Below are 16787 nucleotides of genomic sequence, written 5' to 3'. Positions count from 1 at the left end.
CGAACTCTTTTCAGTTTTCACCGCTAAAATCCACGAATTTGATGTAATTCGTCAACTTGCGTAAAACGGCGCTGCGAGCACTAAATGACTACAGTTCTCTACATTTTTCCAAGTCAGCTACCAACGACGTGCGTGCGACAGTGTATGACGCGAAATTCAAAGTATTCGAGGTATTCGTGGCGGTACTTTTCGCATAACTATTCGAAACCTCGAATATCGAATACTTTCTAATACCTATTCGAGGTATTCGAGTATTCGCGGATACTATTCGCACATCTCTAGTTTCTATGTTCCTTCACATTATTTAGTTACATATTCAATTACCAACTTGACAGCTCATAATTTCTGCTGTGATAATAGCCTCCCTTCTCTACTCCAATTTTATAACCAGCTTCTATCACTCGTATATGCTACTTCTGCTTAACCTTTCATCAGACGCAATATTGGAACTGCTGAGTTCAGTTGGGTGCAATTTGCCTGACAGGCACAGATGTGAAAAAACATTATTAACTCTTAGCATGGCTCACTGGTATACCTTTATTTAAAGTTTAAAGCACCATTATTATAGTAGTTGAACACTTACATGATGTCTTTTGTGCTATCCATAAATATTATGTACTTATTTTTATTTAATTTATATAATAAAGATTTTAATTGTTCTGTACAAGGTTTTTAACCTGTAGAACTTAAATAAATACTAAATACCTACTAATACTAAAATCACAATAAGTTAATAATGGACATCCCCTTTTATCAGACACCCAGTCCATTGTGGTGTATAACCAATTTAGTGCAAAGGTGACGTTAAAGAATAATCCAGAGAAGGATGGAGAGCGATTGCTGGGTGCAAGCATGTATACAAGAGGTGCCCCAGTTCTACATCCCTTCCTCTGGGGCCATATTATGTTTTTTGACTCCAGGTGTTCTAGCCCCCATCTCATACTGCATGTCGGTTCTTGGAGATTAAAAAGCATGATCCACAGTTCAAGTAAAACCCTCCAGTTGTGTGTCAAGCCTCGAAAGTTTTTCCAGAATTTCACCCCACTCATTCAGCCTGTGAGTTGAGGTGCACACAGACATTTGGCAATGATAGTGCACATGTCAAGCCAATAAATGAGGAGTAAAAACAACAATCACAAGAATTAAATACAACAAAAAGAGAGCTCTCCTTACCTTCAGAGGAGGCACCAAGGATGGCATGGTATCTCGCAAGTATGAGTAATGCTTCAAAGTGTGTTCCTCAAAAAGTTCCAACATTGTTGGACAACGTCGTGCTGAGTTGAAGACTAAAATCAAAATGCATATATCTGGATTGACTGTTAAGAAAAGAAAAACCAATTTGAATGCACTCACATTTTCCACCGAAAATTCATTCACTGTAAAATAACTGTACTCAGAGAATCGAAGGTAAATGTCATTCTTTAGCACATGCGGTTTCTCAATTGGTAAGCTAAGCCACTGTCACTCATCAGTGATTCTTATATGTATGTAACTTATTTAGGCAAAGGATACAAGCTGGATCCTCAACATCAGGTTCTGGCATATCAAAAAAGGGGTGTATAGATAACAGTTCAGGTACAAGAGGAAGTGTGAGTTCAGGGTGCCTCTCACCAATGCTCTTAAGGCAATGCCATGTAGACCTTCGATCCTGGATAGAAATTAAGGATGAAGAAATTAACTTACATGACTATTTATGAAACAGAAATAATACAAATTTTATCTAGGGCAGATGTTCCAAAATTCAACTTAAATATGTATTACCCAACAATATCCCACCAAAATAAAATTACAAAATCCTGAAATACAGTTGAATATTGTAAAAAATCTCTTGAAATTATACATTATCTAGACCATATTATGACCAAGTTGTGGATACAGATGAAAGTGACTTGGTAAAGCTGGAAGAAATTTATACCCGCCTCAACAATACTGAGAATGGGGTAACAAGTGGTCAGATCGACTCAGACTAGAGCTTGAATCAGCCTCGAGCTTGAATCAGCCTCGATATCATGAGTGACTAAGATCTTCAGTTCACAAACTGACCACATGCATAATGGTCCATAACTTTTAAAAATTTAATAGTGGTCACAAAATATGTTTTTCTTAGGGTTGCACCCCTGAAGGCAAAGGAAATGATTGCTTAACTGAAATTTTAAATATTTAATAATAGTCGTAAAACATGTTTTTCTTTGGATTGCACTACTGAAGGCAAAGGAAATGATTATTTAACTGAAATTCTGAGGGTAATGTCCATTTCGCATCTATCAACTACTTCATCTACTTAACGAAATAAATTAGAGCATAATTTTTGACAAGATCGATAATCATATACCACCCTGCAAGATTCCTACAGGGCTAATGGCAGTGATGCATTAGGCTCAAAAAAGACAAGAGGATGAGGAGATAAAGATGAATCACACTGAAAGCTTCTTTATATAGTTTTTCCAGAATAAAAGAGAACAATTCCCAAAAGATAATCCACAGCATTGTGTTGAAGATGAGGTGATGAGATCGGACTTTGGCAAAAAAAACTGTGGCAGCTGGCCATTTTAGGAAGTGGTTACTGATAAGAGGAATTTACATTGTTAATGCTTGAAACGTTTTCAAGTCCAGGTAAAAGTGGCTACTTATGAGGGTGGTTGATGAGTGGAGGTGATGACCATACTTCATTTCTGTTCCTGACTAGCATAGTATTCAGGGCATAAATTCTAATGAAAAAAATTGAAATATTTTCTTCATAAACATGTGTCATGTAAACCATGCAAAATATATTTCCACCAGATTTGCAACCTTTACATCACCTCACGTATGTCATCCATAAAGATCCTTCAAAACATTAAAAGAACAATAAAAAGCTATCTTTTTGGATAAATTTTAAAATAGAGATAAAAAATTCGAACATTGCCTAAGATACTAAAAAGTTATAGACTTAAAAATTATTTTTTTATGTTTTATTGAAAATATTTCACACACAAATTTCATAATTATGAAGAACCAATTTTCCTATCCCTTTTACTGTGTACTCCAATATCCCTACAACAAAAAATAAGTAGAATGCATTTTCTAATAAAAGAACTGTCATAAAAAAGTTGAGTTGAGAAAAGTTGAGGGTAATTGGGGTACGTCAACTCAGTCATAAAAATCATAATCAAGAAATTTTAAACAGTGCATGATGTTTGACATTCACAGCAAGAGTTATAGAAGAAAAGGAATATACCTGTGGATATTTCTTCAAATTATCCAAAAGACTTTGAACACACATTTGTAAGCAGCCTTTGGTAGATAACCAGCAAGCAGCTAGCATTCTGTGAAGGCCTTCTCGCACATCCAGAGAGAAATCCTGAAATGTAAAAATAATACATTCACAAGCAAATCAACTTCAAGCAAGCAAACGTAATAGGGTCTGGAGCTAATAATCTATATGCAGTACTGTAAAATCCTAAGATGAATGACTCACATTAAATAGGCATAGCTCAAAAACTAACTTATGTTAGACTAAAAGAAACTAACTTAAGTTGTTGGGGTGCCGTGCCCTTGAGCAGACTTTTTAACTTGTGCATGCCATACTGAAATGACTAAAACGCATGATATTTGGCGCTCAACATAATTTTTGACTGTCTAGGGAAACTAAAATTAGGTACTTTTGGGCCAAAAACAATTTTTTAGGGGGTTTGCATCCTATTAATGTTAACTGCTTAAGAAAAGCAATGAATGCTGAATTGATTGGAGTACAACCTTTTTCTTTTGCTCTTTTCAATCACTTTCACTCAAGATATTGGTTTTAAAGTCGTATGTTTTGCAGAAAATGTCAAGCAGAACTTATTTTTATTCAATTTCATTACACAGATATTTTTTGCCCAATATTATTGCATTTTTAGATGTAAAACCATCAATTTTGCTTCCATGTCAACAAAAAAAATTAACTGTGGCAACCAGATATATATGTACATACATGAATTTTCTTAGCATTATCAAAACAATCCATTGAATAATTCTATAATTATATTCTTATAATAATAATAATAATAATAATTTTATTTCTGTTAGGTTACAAATGTAACATAGAAATCGTCATATAGTGGACAAACAACACATGAGATAAAAACATAAAAGACAGATGACATATATACATGTTATGGCTTGCAAGGTGTTGAGTTCTTTTTGTTAACATATTTTTTACACAAGTCGTAGTACTCATCTAGTGAATAAATTGAATTTTGATATATAAGCGTTTTTAATTTGTGCTTGAATGAGTTGCTATTTTGGATTGCTTTAATATCTGGTGGTAGTAAGTTAAAAAGTTTGGCCCCTTTATGATATGGTCCTTCACTAGCAAGTTTAGATGACCTCGGTTCAATATGTATATCATGTTTTTTTCGGGTGTTTATTTGGTGTATTTCACAGTTTAGGTCAAATGAGTTCAGATTTTTTTTACATACATTATTAAATTAAATACATACAGGGCAGTAAGAGGCATAATTTGTAAGGATTGAAAATGTGCCCTACATGACTCCCTATAGGGTAGATTGAGAATAGCCCTAATTGCTTGTTTTTGTAATTTAAAAATTTTATGAGATTGATGTGAGCCACCCCAGAAAATAATTCCATATGACAGATGTGACTGAAAATTTGCATAATAGAGGCATTTCCGAATATCGATACTGGTACTTGTTTTTAGATATCTTAATTGAAAAAGAGTTTTATTTAGCTTAGAGGTAAGGGTTTCTATATGCATAGACCATTTCATTGTTGATTCAATGTTTACTCCAAGAAAATTGAGGTTTTCAACAAATTTTAAATCATTTCCGCATAATTTTACTGGAGGTGTTAGATCTCTGCCAAAATTAACACAGACTGTTTTTTGAACGTTAATGGCCATCATGTTATTTTGACACCAGTCTTCTAAACATTTCATTGTGGAACAAACTTTCTTTAGTAGATCAGATTTTTTATTGGATTTGATGAGAACATTTGTATCATCTGCAAATATTATAGTTTTTGCTTCTGGGATACTCTCAGGTAGGTCATTAATATATAAAAGGAATAATAGAGGCCCAAGAATGGAACCTTGCGGAACACCCATTTCAATTGCCCTTTCATCTGACTTGAATTCAGCTCTGTAATTTGTGGAATTGACAAGATGGGGGATTACAACCACTTGGGACCTTCCTTTGAGATAAGAATGGAACCATTTATTTGCATTTCCTGTAATTCCATATTTAATTAGTTTTTGCAATAATAGATTATGATTTACTACATCAAATGCTTTAGAAAGGTCTAAGAAGACACCCAAGGATGATTTACCAGTGTCCATTGCACTTAAAACGTTGGTAATAAGTTCATGAAGCGCTGTGGAAGTATATTTGTTTTTTCTGAAACCATGTTGTTGTTTAGTGAGAACTGAATTTTTATCCAAGAAATTTACAACACGTTTTTGTATTACTTTTTCAAAAACTTTTGATAAGCCTGATAGCAAGCTTATAGGCCTGAAATTTGTTATTTCCTTTTTTTTGCAATGGAATTACCTTGCTTACCTTCAATCTTTTGGGAAAGCTACCCTCACTTAAGGAAAGATTAATGAGATAGACGAGGATTTTGCATATATAAGGAATGGAGAATTTAATTATTCTGTCTGGTTTTTGCTGCAGAGTTCGTGGCACTCTTTGTTTCAACGTGTTTCACCATTGAATCACCAATCAACAAAACACTTCCACATTCTGGCTTATTTTGCCGGTTTCTTGAGATTTCGGTGACGGATCCTTCACTTTCACTGACCTTTTCCACATTTAAAACCTTTCTTTTGGTCAAATTTGCACTACATTTCTTCACTTTATTCACCCACTTGTATTTTGACGCTTCGGTAACGTCTTTCACTACGTTACTATCTCCGTTGTGTTTATCTATCACTTCTGGGTCGGGGCTCAGAGCTTGGTATTTATTCCTCACCGGAATATTCGGAATGTGAATAACTTTTTCTCTACCTCAGGTGTTCCAATTTCAGATTAAATGGTAAATTAGAGGGTTAGTAAGATCATTTACATTTATCACAATATCTTTTAGGTCCATCTTTTTTTATCAGTTCATCGTGTATAACACCCATATCATGAAATCACCCCTGCAGGTAGAATGAAGAGGTCCACTATTTCACAAGTGTGTGAGTGGGTAAAGGAATATTGGGAAGACCTAAGACCTGCAATGATTGTTAAGTCTTTCAAGAAGTGAGGCATCAGTAATGCTCTTCATGGGACTGAAGATGATACGGTATTTGAAGCAGCAATGGTGGAAACTTCACTGATGATGATTTATTAATTTTTTTCATCTTATGCTGATAATAATTATGACAAAGGGTTTCGTGGCTTTGTTGACTAGTCTTATTTCATAGTTGAGAATTTTTCCCCCATTCTGTGCTTCATTTTTGTGTTATATTCAGAAGTATTGTGTACCTTTGTGAAAAAATTAATATTTTATTGCAATTAAATCAATGATTGTGCCAGAAATTTGGCTTTTCTGAAGCATAAGAACTAAAAGAAACTATCTTCAGTTGTTGATGTGCCATGCCCTTGAACGGACTTTTTTCTTGTGCATGCCATACTGAAATGAGGGTGCATCTTACATACTGTCAAATATGGTAAGAAATTTCCAACAAATTCCCTTTCATAAGGCACCAATTGAACCAAAATGCAGGAAAATATGCCCTCTTGTTAAAAAGAACCAAAAAATTAATAGCAAAACTTCGTTAAAAGCTCTAAACTCACTGTAAAATAAGAGGAATACATTAGTGTACTGACATTTGCGGCTAAATTAATAATTGTCAAATATTAAAATCAACCTAAATAACAATAACTAACCCCAAATTTACACCAGGATGGGTGTTATAAGGGTAAATGAACAAGGATGATCTGTGATTGGTGGCCGAGAAAAGGATCTGGCACCCTGCTAGGCAAGGTCATCAAGTGGAGGAACTGACTACCTGGATAATTCCTTGGCATGTAAGTACTCTGTTCACGACAATGTAAAAATTTTAGAAGCTTTAGAATTTAATTTAATTTTTATTAAATTAAGGAAATTTTTATTTAATTAAGGAGTCAAACAGAAATTTAAACATTTCTGTTTGACTCCTTAATTAAAATTACATTTAATTAAGGAGTCAAACAGAAATGGGTTAAGTTTAGAGCAAATGCACAACAGGGAGGCAGAAAACTGAACCTACCTCTAGTGCACCCAAGATGGTCTCCAACTGATCTTCTCGTAAAACAATGTGATGACTTATCCTTGTAAGACTGTCAATAGCCTTCAATCTGACATCTTCAATTTCATCATTGAACATGTCCACCAGGAAGTCCAGGGAAAGGGTAGCAAACTGGGGGTTATTAAGAGATAACCTGCAAATGGAGTCCACAGATGCACTCCTCACCTCTGAAAACAAACAATCATAATATTTATTACTACTTTTAGATAAGGTAGCAACTAAATCTTTAGCCATCCATGATTTGCTCATATCCATGGGGTCATCTAGGAACTCCAGATTTTTAGAAGAGAAAAATAATAATGGAGGACTTCCTTCAGTAAGGTTCTAATTGAAGTAAGATTTTCACTTGATAAGCACTGGCAATATCTTCAGAAATGATTCATATTATGTACTATAAAAACCCTCTCAGTCAGTAAGGCCACTTTCACATCCTATTTTTGTTATCTAAAGAAATTGGATAAAAGGAAATCTACCACATGATGCAATGACTTTATTTCATTTTGAGAAACCATAAATAAATGGCATTTTAAAATCCAGGTGTAACAATTTATGGAGTGGTATAACAGTGATCAGAATGGCAGACTGAAGATAAAGCGCAAGAGAAGGCGTAATAAAACTCTTCCTGAAACTTTTTTTAATAGGGGGAATTTCCACATAAAATTTTGCATGACATTCAAAATACGAGAAGTGTTGCTACAGATGAAGGCAAAAATAATTTTGAAAATCTATCGGTTCCCATTGAAAAGTGACCTCTAATTTCTGGGGATAGGAAATCCCCCCATCATAGGACTTCTGGGAAGTGGGGGGAGGGGATAAAATACCCTACTTGTCCCTTTACCATTGTTGCACCCCTACCAGGGACCATAATCCTCCGTGTAACATTTGCACTCATATGTCCGTACATGACATGAAAGATCTGAATAAAAAAAAACTCCATGATTTTATTCAGCAAGCCATCCCATCATTTCATACCCGGGCTTTTCTAAACATAATTTTGAGTAGGCTGCACGCATACAGGCATAAAACCTTTACACCCATGTCTCGTATAGCGCAAGGCATGCGTTCCTTGGGGTCTTTGCGCTATACGAATTTGCGTTATACGAGAGCGTTTTAACATAGGGAAGATAGGGATGCGTTCCTGGTAGCATAGGTCTTTGGTATTGAATTTCCTCTAAAACATCTATATTCCCATAAAAAGCCTTAGAAAACATTATTTCTATAAATATTTATAGTTTAAAACATCTTTAAAGATAGTATTCACGCATTCAAAGACTTTTATTCACGTTAAAAAAAATTCTTACGTTCTTTCGAAATTCCATCCTGTCGTGCGGGTGGGCTAACATCTGCTATCTCAGGGGATCGTAATGCGTTGCCGGCAGTTGACGATTTTTCAAACTAGTCTAAAAACAACTGTTGTGTCACCCAGGCCCTTTTGTAGCTCATCGAAATGACAGCAAAATGCTACTTTAAATGCCATTTCATAGCTAGCGGAGTTTATGAATGATAAATCATTTTAATTTGAAGTCCTGCGAGTCATTAGCAGCTACGTGAAACAGTCTTTAAATGCCTTGAAACCTGACCCAGGTTTTCCTTCCCTGAAAATGAATGAACCAGAATGCATTCTTTTCCAAAAGAATATCGTCTCGTCAACACTAAAAACTAGTTGAGGGGGAAAGGAGCCACTTTCAATCACAGCTTGGAGTTCATCAGAAAATGTTGTGGTGGCTGCGCTATCAACACTTGCAGATTCACCTGATATCGCCGCACTGAAAATACCTGCTTGCCGTTTAAATTCTGGAACCAACCGCTTTCACTAAATGTCTCGGAGCGATTACCACTCTCGTCTTTTTGTACTGATTCACCGTGAACTTTCCGTATGTGTAGACCGCTTGGTTGAAGTTGGCGCAGCTGAGGTCACTGATATTTTAGCTTCGTCTTTATTCAAAATAAGGCATTGTGAGTTTAAACTTCCACGCAATATCGCTTTGACGCTCTCCATTTTCAAAGCAATTGACCTCTCTCAAGTCCTCTTCTAGGTTTATGGTTTTTCTTGATAAATTCTTGATTTTTCTACACGCATTCCTATTTTTTGCTATATTCTCTTGGTTTTTACTCTGTATGGCTCTATCTAAATCACCTTCTTCTGCTGAACTGTATTCCTGAGACGCAGAAGGCCTATGACTGCGGGGAGGGAACGAAGCCATTGTGTTTGAGACTCTATAGCGGACCCTTTTATGTGTTGATGCTATTCATGCGCAACTCGGCCACCGCTCCATTTCTCCCCCGTGAATACCGATGACCTTGAAGGCTTTAGCGTATACCCTCTACCTGGAAGTCAATCGCCCGGTAACCTACGACGGCAAAAATACGTCTCAAACCGTATTGCTGAAAAAAAAACTCATTTCCACTAGCCCCACGCTTAATTAACGATCTAAATTATTTATTATCATTCTGTTAAGGAGACGAGATAAATCTTCGGTAGGCCGGCTATCTGGACCCAATGACGAAAAATACTTTTGGCAATTGCACAGCAATGAATTTCGATTAATATATAAACAAAAAAGAAGATTTGAGGCAAGAAATAATATTAATATGCGTAAATTGATAGAAATTACGTGTGTACTTAGCGCAAGTTCACGTTTTATCACGAGAGCGTTTAAAATTTTTGATTAGGCTACACTGCGTTGCAATGTTTCCCCGAGGAACGAATATGCGCTATATCGAAATTGCGCTAATCGAAATTGCGCTATACGAGACATGGGTGTATTTGAAAAGGATTAAGCATCAAAAAAATCATAGGCAGAAGAAATGAAAGAGGTAAGAAGTTTACTCACCTAGGAACTCATCCTCTAAGCCATGAACAAAAGCACCACAAGCCCCACTACTCCCCAAAAGATTGACAGAATCAGCATCAACCATCTCCCGCGGAACATCGTCAGCCCATCTTTTCCCAGACGACCATTCTCCTGATGTAACTGACTCCCACTGCCTCTCATGAGCGCTCCTTTTTTTCTGCAACAAAAACATCAATTGAAAATATAATTTTCTCAGTGTAACTTGAGTAAGCAAATAAAATGAACCATGGGAAAGAGAACCACATGATTCAAAATACTTTCACATGCTCACTTTAAAGAGCATTGAATTGTTTAGGAAATAATTCAAGGTAAATTCACTTTCATCAGCTACCTGAAAACTTAAAATATCCTTTCTAAGAAATTATAATGCAGTGAGTCCTCGTTCTACGTCACCCCATTTAACGTCATTTCGCGATAACGTCACGAAAATTTTGAGACCGTCATTCGTTTATCGCACCTTCGCTTCGCGATAACGTCAAGGCTTATAAATTTTGCGCGAGAAAAAAACGCGAAGTGGCGGGCGTTACAGGTTGTTCATTTTGTGGGCGGTAATACAGTCAGTCTAAACGAAGTGTAAAACGGTGTGTTTATTGTTAATTGCGATTACGGTTTTAGCAAATTTTCTGCTAAATGAATTCTTAGGTCGATGCGCAAGGTTTTACTTGACATAATGGTTTTCAGGAACCTAAAAAGTGATTTCAAGGAATTTTTCCGTGTAGAACTCAAGTTTTTGTCGTCACTTTTTTCGCCGCGTTCACAATAATTTTGGTACCTGTAACTGCGACGATGTTTCAGCAATGATGATGCCCAGGCGACGCTCGCCCGGGCGACCACCATAGTTAAGCCGAAAAGCAAACGCGGGAAGATACAAAAATGGAGAAGGAATGAAGACAGGAACTCCTATTAATTTATGCCATAGTTTGGCATTCCCATCGTGAAAAAATGCCCCAGATATGAAACGCTAAAATTTTTTCGCGTAGGAATTGTGAGGTCTAGGAGCCGATATTCACTTTTTACATTGTTTCTTATGGGATATTATGTTTCGATTAACGTCATTTCGTTTATCGTCACATTTTTCAGGAACGGTAAGTGACGTTAAACGAGGACTCACTGTACTCACACACTATATTTGCCAAAATATATGACATAACTTGCTTTTCCCCAGTCACAGCTCATAATAACATGAACAACATGCATTAATAATATAAATTTTCAAGCCAAAAGATATTCCTCATCTTTATTTTGCCCTTGATACTTCATCACAGGCAAAAAAATTAAGATAACAATAGATACAGAGGTGTAACTTAGTTTCTTGAATGAAAATGGTTCTCCTCTGCGCCTCTATGGGTATGATATAATTCTCACGAGTATTACCGTATATCTCCGAATATAGTCCCCCCTTTTTTTCCAAAAATGGCCGCGGAAAATTAAGGGGGGGGGGGACTATAATCGAGTGTAATCCAATTTAGCATACTAAAGGTGACCATAAAGTAATAAATAACGGCATAATGGCTAATGTTCTCGTAGTCTTTCTATTTGAGTATATTTATGAGGATTATAATCGGAGATATTAGTAAATACTGCCACGTTTTACCGGAAATGAAGACAATTTTTACCACAAATGTTGTACAGATACGATTATTCCGATTCAAATAGCATATCGAATATGCGTTTTCACGGAATCCATCGGGTAGCCGCTAATTTTTCTTGGAAAAGTATTGTTAGAATAATTCAATCGACACTGATCACTTAATGACGCAAAACAGTAAATAATTAAAATGAAAACTAAACACACACTATCATTACATTAATCGAACACTAGAATTGAATCAATAGTATATGTACCCGTCGCTCATTTAATAACTACACGATTTAAATAATTGCGAAAAATAAACAGATAAAGTGAACCTTTCGTGACGATTTAGCATTTCATTGCGTCCGTAGCTACTATACGTCCATGTGCCCGTGCGGTTCGTGTTTACAACCACTGCCTTTACCGCCTTCGCAGGACAAGAATGCGCTATAGGTGATGCATTTGTTTCTGAAAAGGCGCAATAATCGACGACTTTGAACTAGAAGCGCCGGCATTACTGCATTTGATCGAAATACATCGAAAGTGTAATCAATTTATTGAGGAATATCTTCAATTCGTCAGGGTAAATAGGATCGATAAATTACGTCGCATAACGTTTCGCAATTATTTCCGCGATATTTTCTTTATTAAAAATAATTTTACGTTCAACAGTGAGGTGATGGATCAAGTAGAAAGATGAGGATCAATCCTGCCGCAGATTAGAGGCCTTCAAAGACGGAGTTTCTATGCCAATTTAAAAATAGCCGTTGCACAATACGCCGTAAATCATAGTATTTACAGCGCTAGCAAAGCGCTAATACATCGCAGAAGTCATTTCGGGGGTCTCGATGCGGCAGATTCAAAGAATTAGAGGAAAATATCGTCAAATTTGTGCGCAAATGCAGAGCAGAAGCTCTTTGTGTAACTTATGCAATGATTCGCGACGAGGCATTGAAAATTTATATAATTTTTTTTCAGTTTTAATGTTTGTTGGAAAAAGTTTATTTCTTAATTTTATTACTTTGATATTTATAAGTCCTGTAGTTTAATTGTTTTGCTTAGCAGGCATTTGATAGCAATATTTTTATAATATTTATAATTTATTTAACACAATTTTATTTAGATTTCCTAAATTCTTCAGGTCACTTGGATTTGTGATGACTTGATGGGTGTGTTACACTGGATCTAAGGAAGTTTCAGGGCCAAATGCAATACTGTTTATGGGCTTTAAGTTAAAGCTTATATATTGACATTGTCTGTAGTCATTTGGAAATCAAAAATATTAATAATTTGTGAAGGTTTAAAAAATACAATAGCCTTGGATACTTAAAAAAATTTCTCATTTCTTCATTACATCTGGTTAAGGAACTATAAATTACTGATACATGCAATGGATCACAACATGTTTTAGGTATAGTTATTTTGTTGTGATGGAAAATATGTGAACACATTTGTTCTTAATCTTCACAGAAAATTATAGTTTTTATCGAATCTAGAATCTTAACTTGCTAACCACAGAAAAATTGCCTTCCTTTACATTTTAAAATTTTTCCCAAAACTGAGGTCTCAAAATTGGGGGGGGGACTATATTCGGGGGGGGACTATATTCGGAGATATACGGTATATAATTCTCACTCAACACGTTCCCTGCCACGCGCCGCCATAGGGCGTCTCACATAACTTCAAATCCGAGTTAGTGAGACGCCATATGGCGTCTCGCATTGCTGTTGGACGCAACTAGTGAGACGCCAATGGGCGTCAAAGTAGCGTTTTCGTTGAATCATCAAGCGATGTATAGAACTTGAAATTTAAGCTACATTTCCTTATGCACTGACGAGACAATGTTATCTTCTGTGAAGGGAGGGTATTGGTAACACATTTCAGCTCGAATTTCATTTTTTTTCGCCTTCGGTTTCTCATGTTTTTTTCGAGAGTGCCATTTTTCAATGGCTATGTCATTCTATGTTTCAAGTGGAAGCTTGAGGTATTATATCTCCACACAATGTTTCAAATTACATTTGCAGAGCTTTTTTTCGTTTTTTTCCTTCCCTCAGTTGTCGCTCATACCTAACCGAGTGAGGAGCGCATCAGTATACCAAATTTATTCTCTGTGTCTGTGCCTTCGATACGGAAGTGATAACCAGTTTAGTGAATATATCATGTGTACTCTGTCACGCATTATTGGGGGAAAGAAACGTTTTAACGAAGAAGAAATCGAGCATATGTTTCATTCTGACAATTCGGCTTCCACCAACGACCTTGCAGGATTTTCTGAAGGAGACACCGCTAATTCAGGGTGTCTGAAGAGTCGTATGAATCCTCAGAGTCAGGTAATCTTTCTTCTTCTAATAAAGGTATGATTCCTTCTTCCATTTTTTTATTCACATTCTAATAACTTCTGCTCAGTGGCGCTGACTCCACGGGGCCTGAGGGGGCCCGAGCACCCCAAAAATTCGTTATACATGTGAGGAAAAAATGTGTCAAGCTTGTTGATTTTCCCCGGAGTGTCCAGATATCGAGATTCGAGTGATCAGGGTTCTAATATCGATCATATGACTCTTCTAAAATGCTTAAAAAACTTAAAATTCACTACTTATAAAATTTACAGTGACAAGGTTTGGGCCCCCCCAATATTTTTTGTAAGTCTGTACCCCTGCTCCTACTGTAATGTTTAGATACTTCTGGTGAGGTGATTCATCCCACGCTTATGGAAAGAAATCTTGGGAGATAAGTCTCATTTTGTGGGAACCATTAGGAAAAATAGGAAAGGGCTGTTAAGAGAAATAACGACTGCTAAATTAAAGAAAGGCATTTCAGTGCTATGAAAAACTTGTGGAGCAACGGTAAAGAAATGGAAAGATCAGCGCGACGTATTCATGATCTCCACCACCATCAGATAGGATATAATCCCAACGGGGAAAGAAATCGAAGAGGGGAAGTGGTTACTAAGCCAAAGATGGTGATTGAGTACAATAAAATAAAGGGAGGAATTGACATTGCCGACACCCTTTCGTTGTATCACTACACCCATCGAAAAACAGTAAGGTGGTACCACAAGGTGGCCGAGGATGCTCTTTTTGGGACTTGCATTGTTAATGCTTTTATACTGTGGAATAAAACACGGAATCCAGGTGCCCACATGATCTTTCTCCTGCAGTTAAGACGATAAATTATAGATGAATGGCTGCATATTCTTCGGGATTCCGTTGATAGGGTCTAATAAAATCGACGCACTACCTGGTAAATACAAATAACACTGAAGGGAGTCTTCGAAGTCTGGTAATTTAGAGGGTAAAATTACCATAACGTAAAATCGAGAATTAGTATTTTTCGCACTATTTTTAGCGCTGTTTCTTCATTTTAGAAAAGCCTGTGTTGGCTGTGGCGGATGTTACAAAGAATTCTTGCAGACGATGAGCCGCAAAGTTGCCCTCAGTAAAGCCAAACGTGTTTCTACAAAATGTATGATCTCTCCGGATCAGCCGTACCTCAGCCTCCCAAATATAAATCATTGCATTAATCATCTCCGGATACGATAGCAAATATTATTAAAAGCATGATCAACAATTAAAATTTGTTTTAACATTATTTTCAATCATAGCTTTTGAGTGTGCACTAAAAAGTTGGAATGCAGATCCAATTGCCTGAGCCGCCAAATGACGTCTCATCAAATTTTAGGCAATGTCAAAAGTGGGGAGACGCCCTATGGCGTCGCACGTGACTAAAGTTCCAAGCGATAGCGCATCATGTAATGAGTGTAAATATACCGAGAAATATTAGTAAAACCCGGAGATAGGCTCAATATCATAATTGCCGTTTGATGATAGGTTCGAAAATATTCGCCTGGCACACACGGAATGACAGTAGAATTCGGGCCCGGCAGCGAACGTGTTAACATATACTCGTAATTGCATCTTAAGGCTCCCGGATACCTAGTCCAAAAACTACGCTGCAGACATTTGGGCAGATTCGTCTGAGGCCTCTGTTATTCTATGCACATAACATTTGAATGCTTATTTACAAAGAAGAAACATTGATATTTAAAAAGATCGTCGTAATTTTTCATTTCTCGTTATTCATACTGCAATATTGACCACGGAAAAACACCAAATTCGGCAATATTGGCTGCCTGCTACGGCGTGTAAGATGACGGAACCCAAAATGTTTTACAGTCTTTTTAAACGATAATCCTTTATCTTCATATAAATCCATGCCATTTTAATATACTCCTCATAATAGCGACACTAAGTCAATCTATGCGAACCTTAGCACGCTATTTTTGCGTTCTCCACAGCAGCAACATTCTCCCGTTTAAATCGCCCTCAGCCACTGAGCGAGTCTCATCGTGCGGGAGAAGAGGCAGTGGAAAGGGACAACGCTTGCATGGAGTCTCATGCCTTCAGTTCGCCGGCAGCCGCCGAGCCACGCCGAGCTGCCGGGTATGGCGGGGTAGAATACTGTGTTTAACATATTTTTTAAAGATTAAATAAGTGGTAACTTATTGTAGAAAATCCAAATAAAATAATTTGTTGATAGTGCGTTTAATGCTCAATATATTTTTTTGCACGGCAGGCTGAGATTTAACAAAAATTGCTATTTTTTCGAGCATTTATTATGTTTCGTATCTGGTCTAAGCTTACTAATTTTTTCAATTCGTATTGTCATCTGTCCTGAGGTATCCTACAGGCAAGACCTAAATGGGATTCCTACTTTATCCTTATTTATTTGAAATGTGCTTTTAATGATGATTCCACAGATAAATAATAATAAATTGGTTAACTTATTATTTATGTGGTTCGTAAAGATTCACGAGCTACGATTGAGACACAAGATAAAAGTAGGTGGACAAGAACGGAGAAAGTGAAGCGGATGGAGACGAGGAGGAACGACGAAGTGTAGGACATAGTAAAGGAGGAGAGAAAACTGTGTTACAGGAAAGAATGTTGGGTAAGCGAGAGATAGAAAGGAAATAAGAGATTTGATGGAAAGGAATTTCATAGTGAATTGATGAGGAAATCCATGATAGGAGGAAGTACAGCCAGAATGTTTAGTAAATACTCATAAAAAACCTACCTTAATCGGTAGGTTACTTTAGTAATTATATATAAAT

At 36.6% G+C, this 16787-nt stretch overlaps 1 protein-coding gene across 3 annotated transcripts in view; it reads right to left on the bottom strand.

The window, feature by feature from the left end:
* LOC124161311 (integrator complex subunit 4) overlaps positions 1 to 16787 on the bottom strand; it is a 48176-nt gene that overhangs the window by 17658 nt on the left and 13731 nt on the right. For all 3 annotated transcript variants that reach the window (XM_046537622.1, XM_046537621.1, XM_046537620.1), the window contains exons 9-13: positions 10084 to 10261; positions 7211 to 7416; positions 3218 to 3340; positions 1513 to 1648; positions 1174 to 1307 (exon numbers count right to left, since the gene is read on the bottom strand). In XM_046537622.1, coding sequence (XP_046393578.1) covers positions 1174 to 1307; positions 1513 to 1648; positions 3218 to 3340; positions 7211 to 7416; positions 10084 to 10261 — 777 coding nt within the window. The remainder of the gene's footprint in view (positions 1 to 1173; positions 1308 to 1512; positions 1649 to 3217; positions 3341 to 7210; positions 7417 to 10083; positions 10262 to 16787) is intronic.

Source organism: Ischnura elegans, chromosome 6, assembly GCF_921293095.1.
Source record: "Ischnura elegans chromosome 6, ioIscEleg1.1, whole genome shotgun sequence".
NCBI lineage: Eukaryota > Metazoa > Arthropoda > Insecta > Odonata > Coenagrionidae > Ischnura > Ischnura elegans.
Note: the sequence above shows the minus strand (reverse complement) of the source record. Positions and strands in the feature narration are given on the sequence as shown.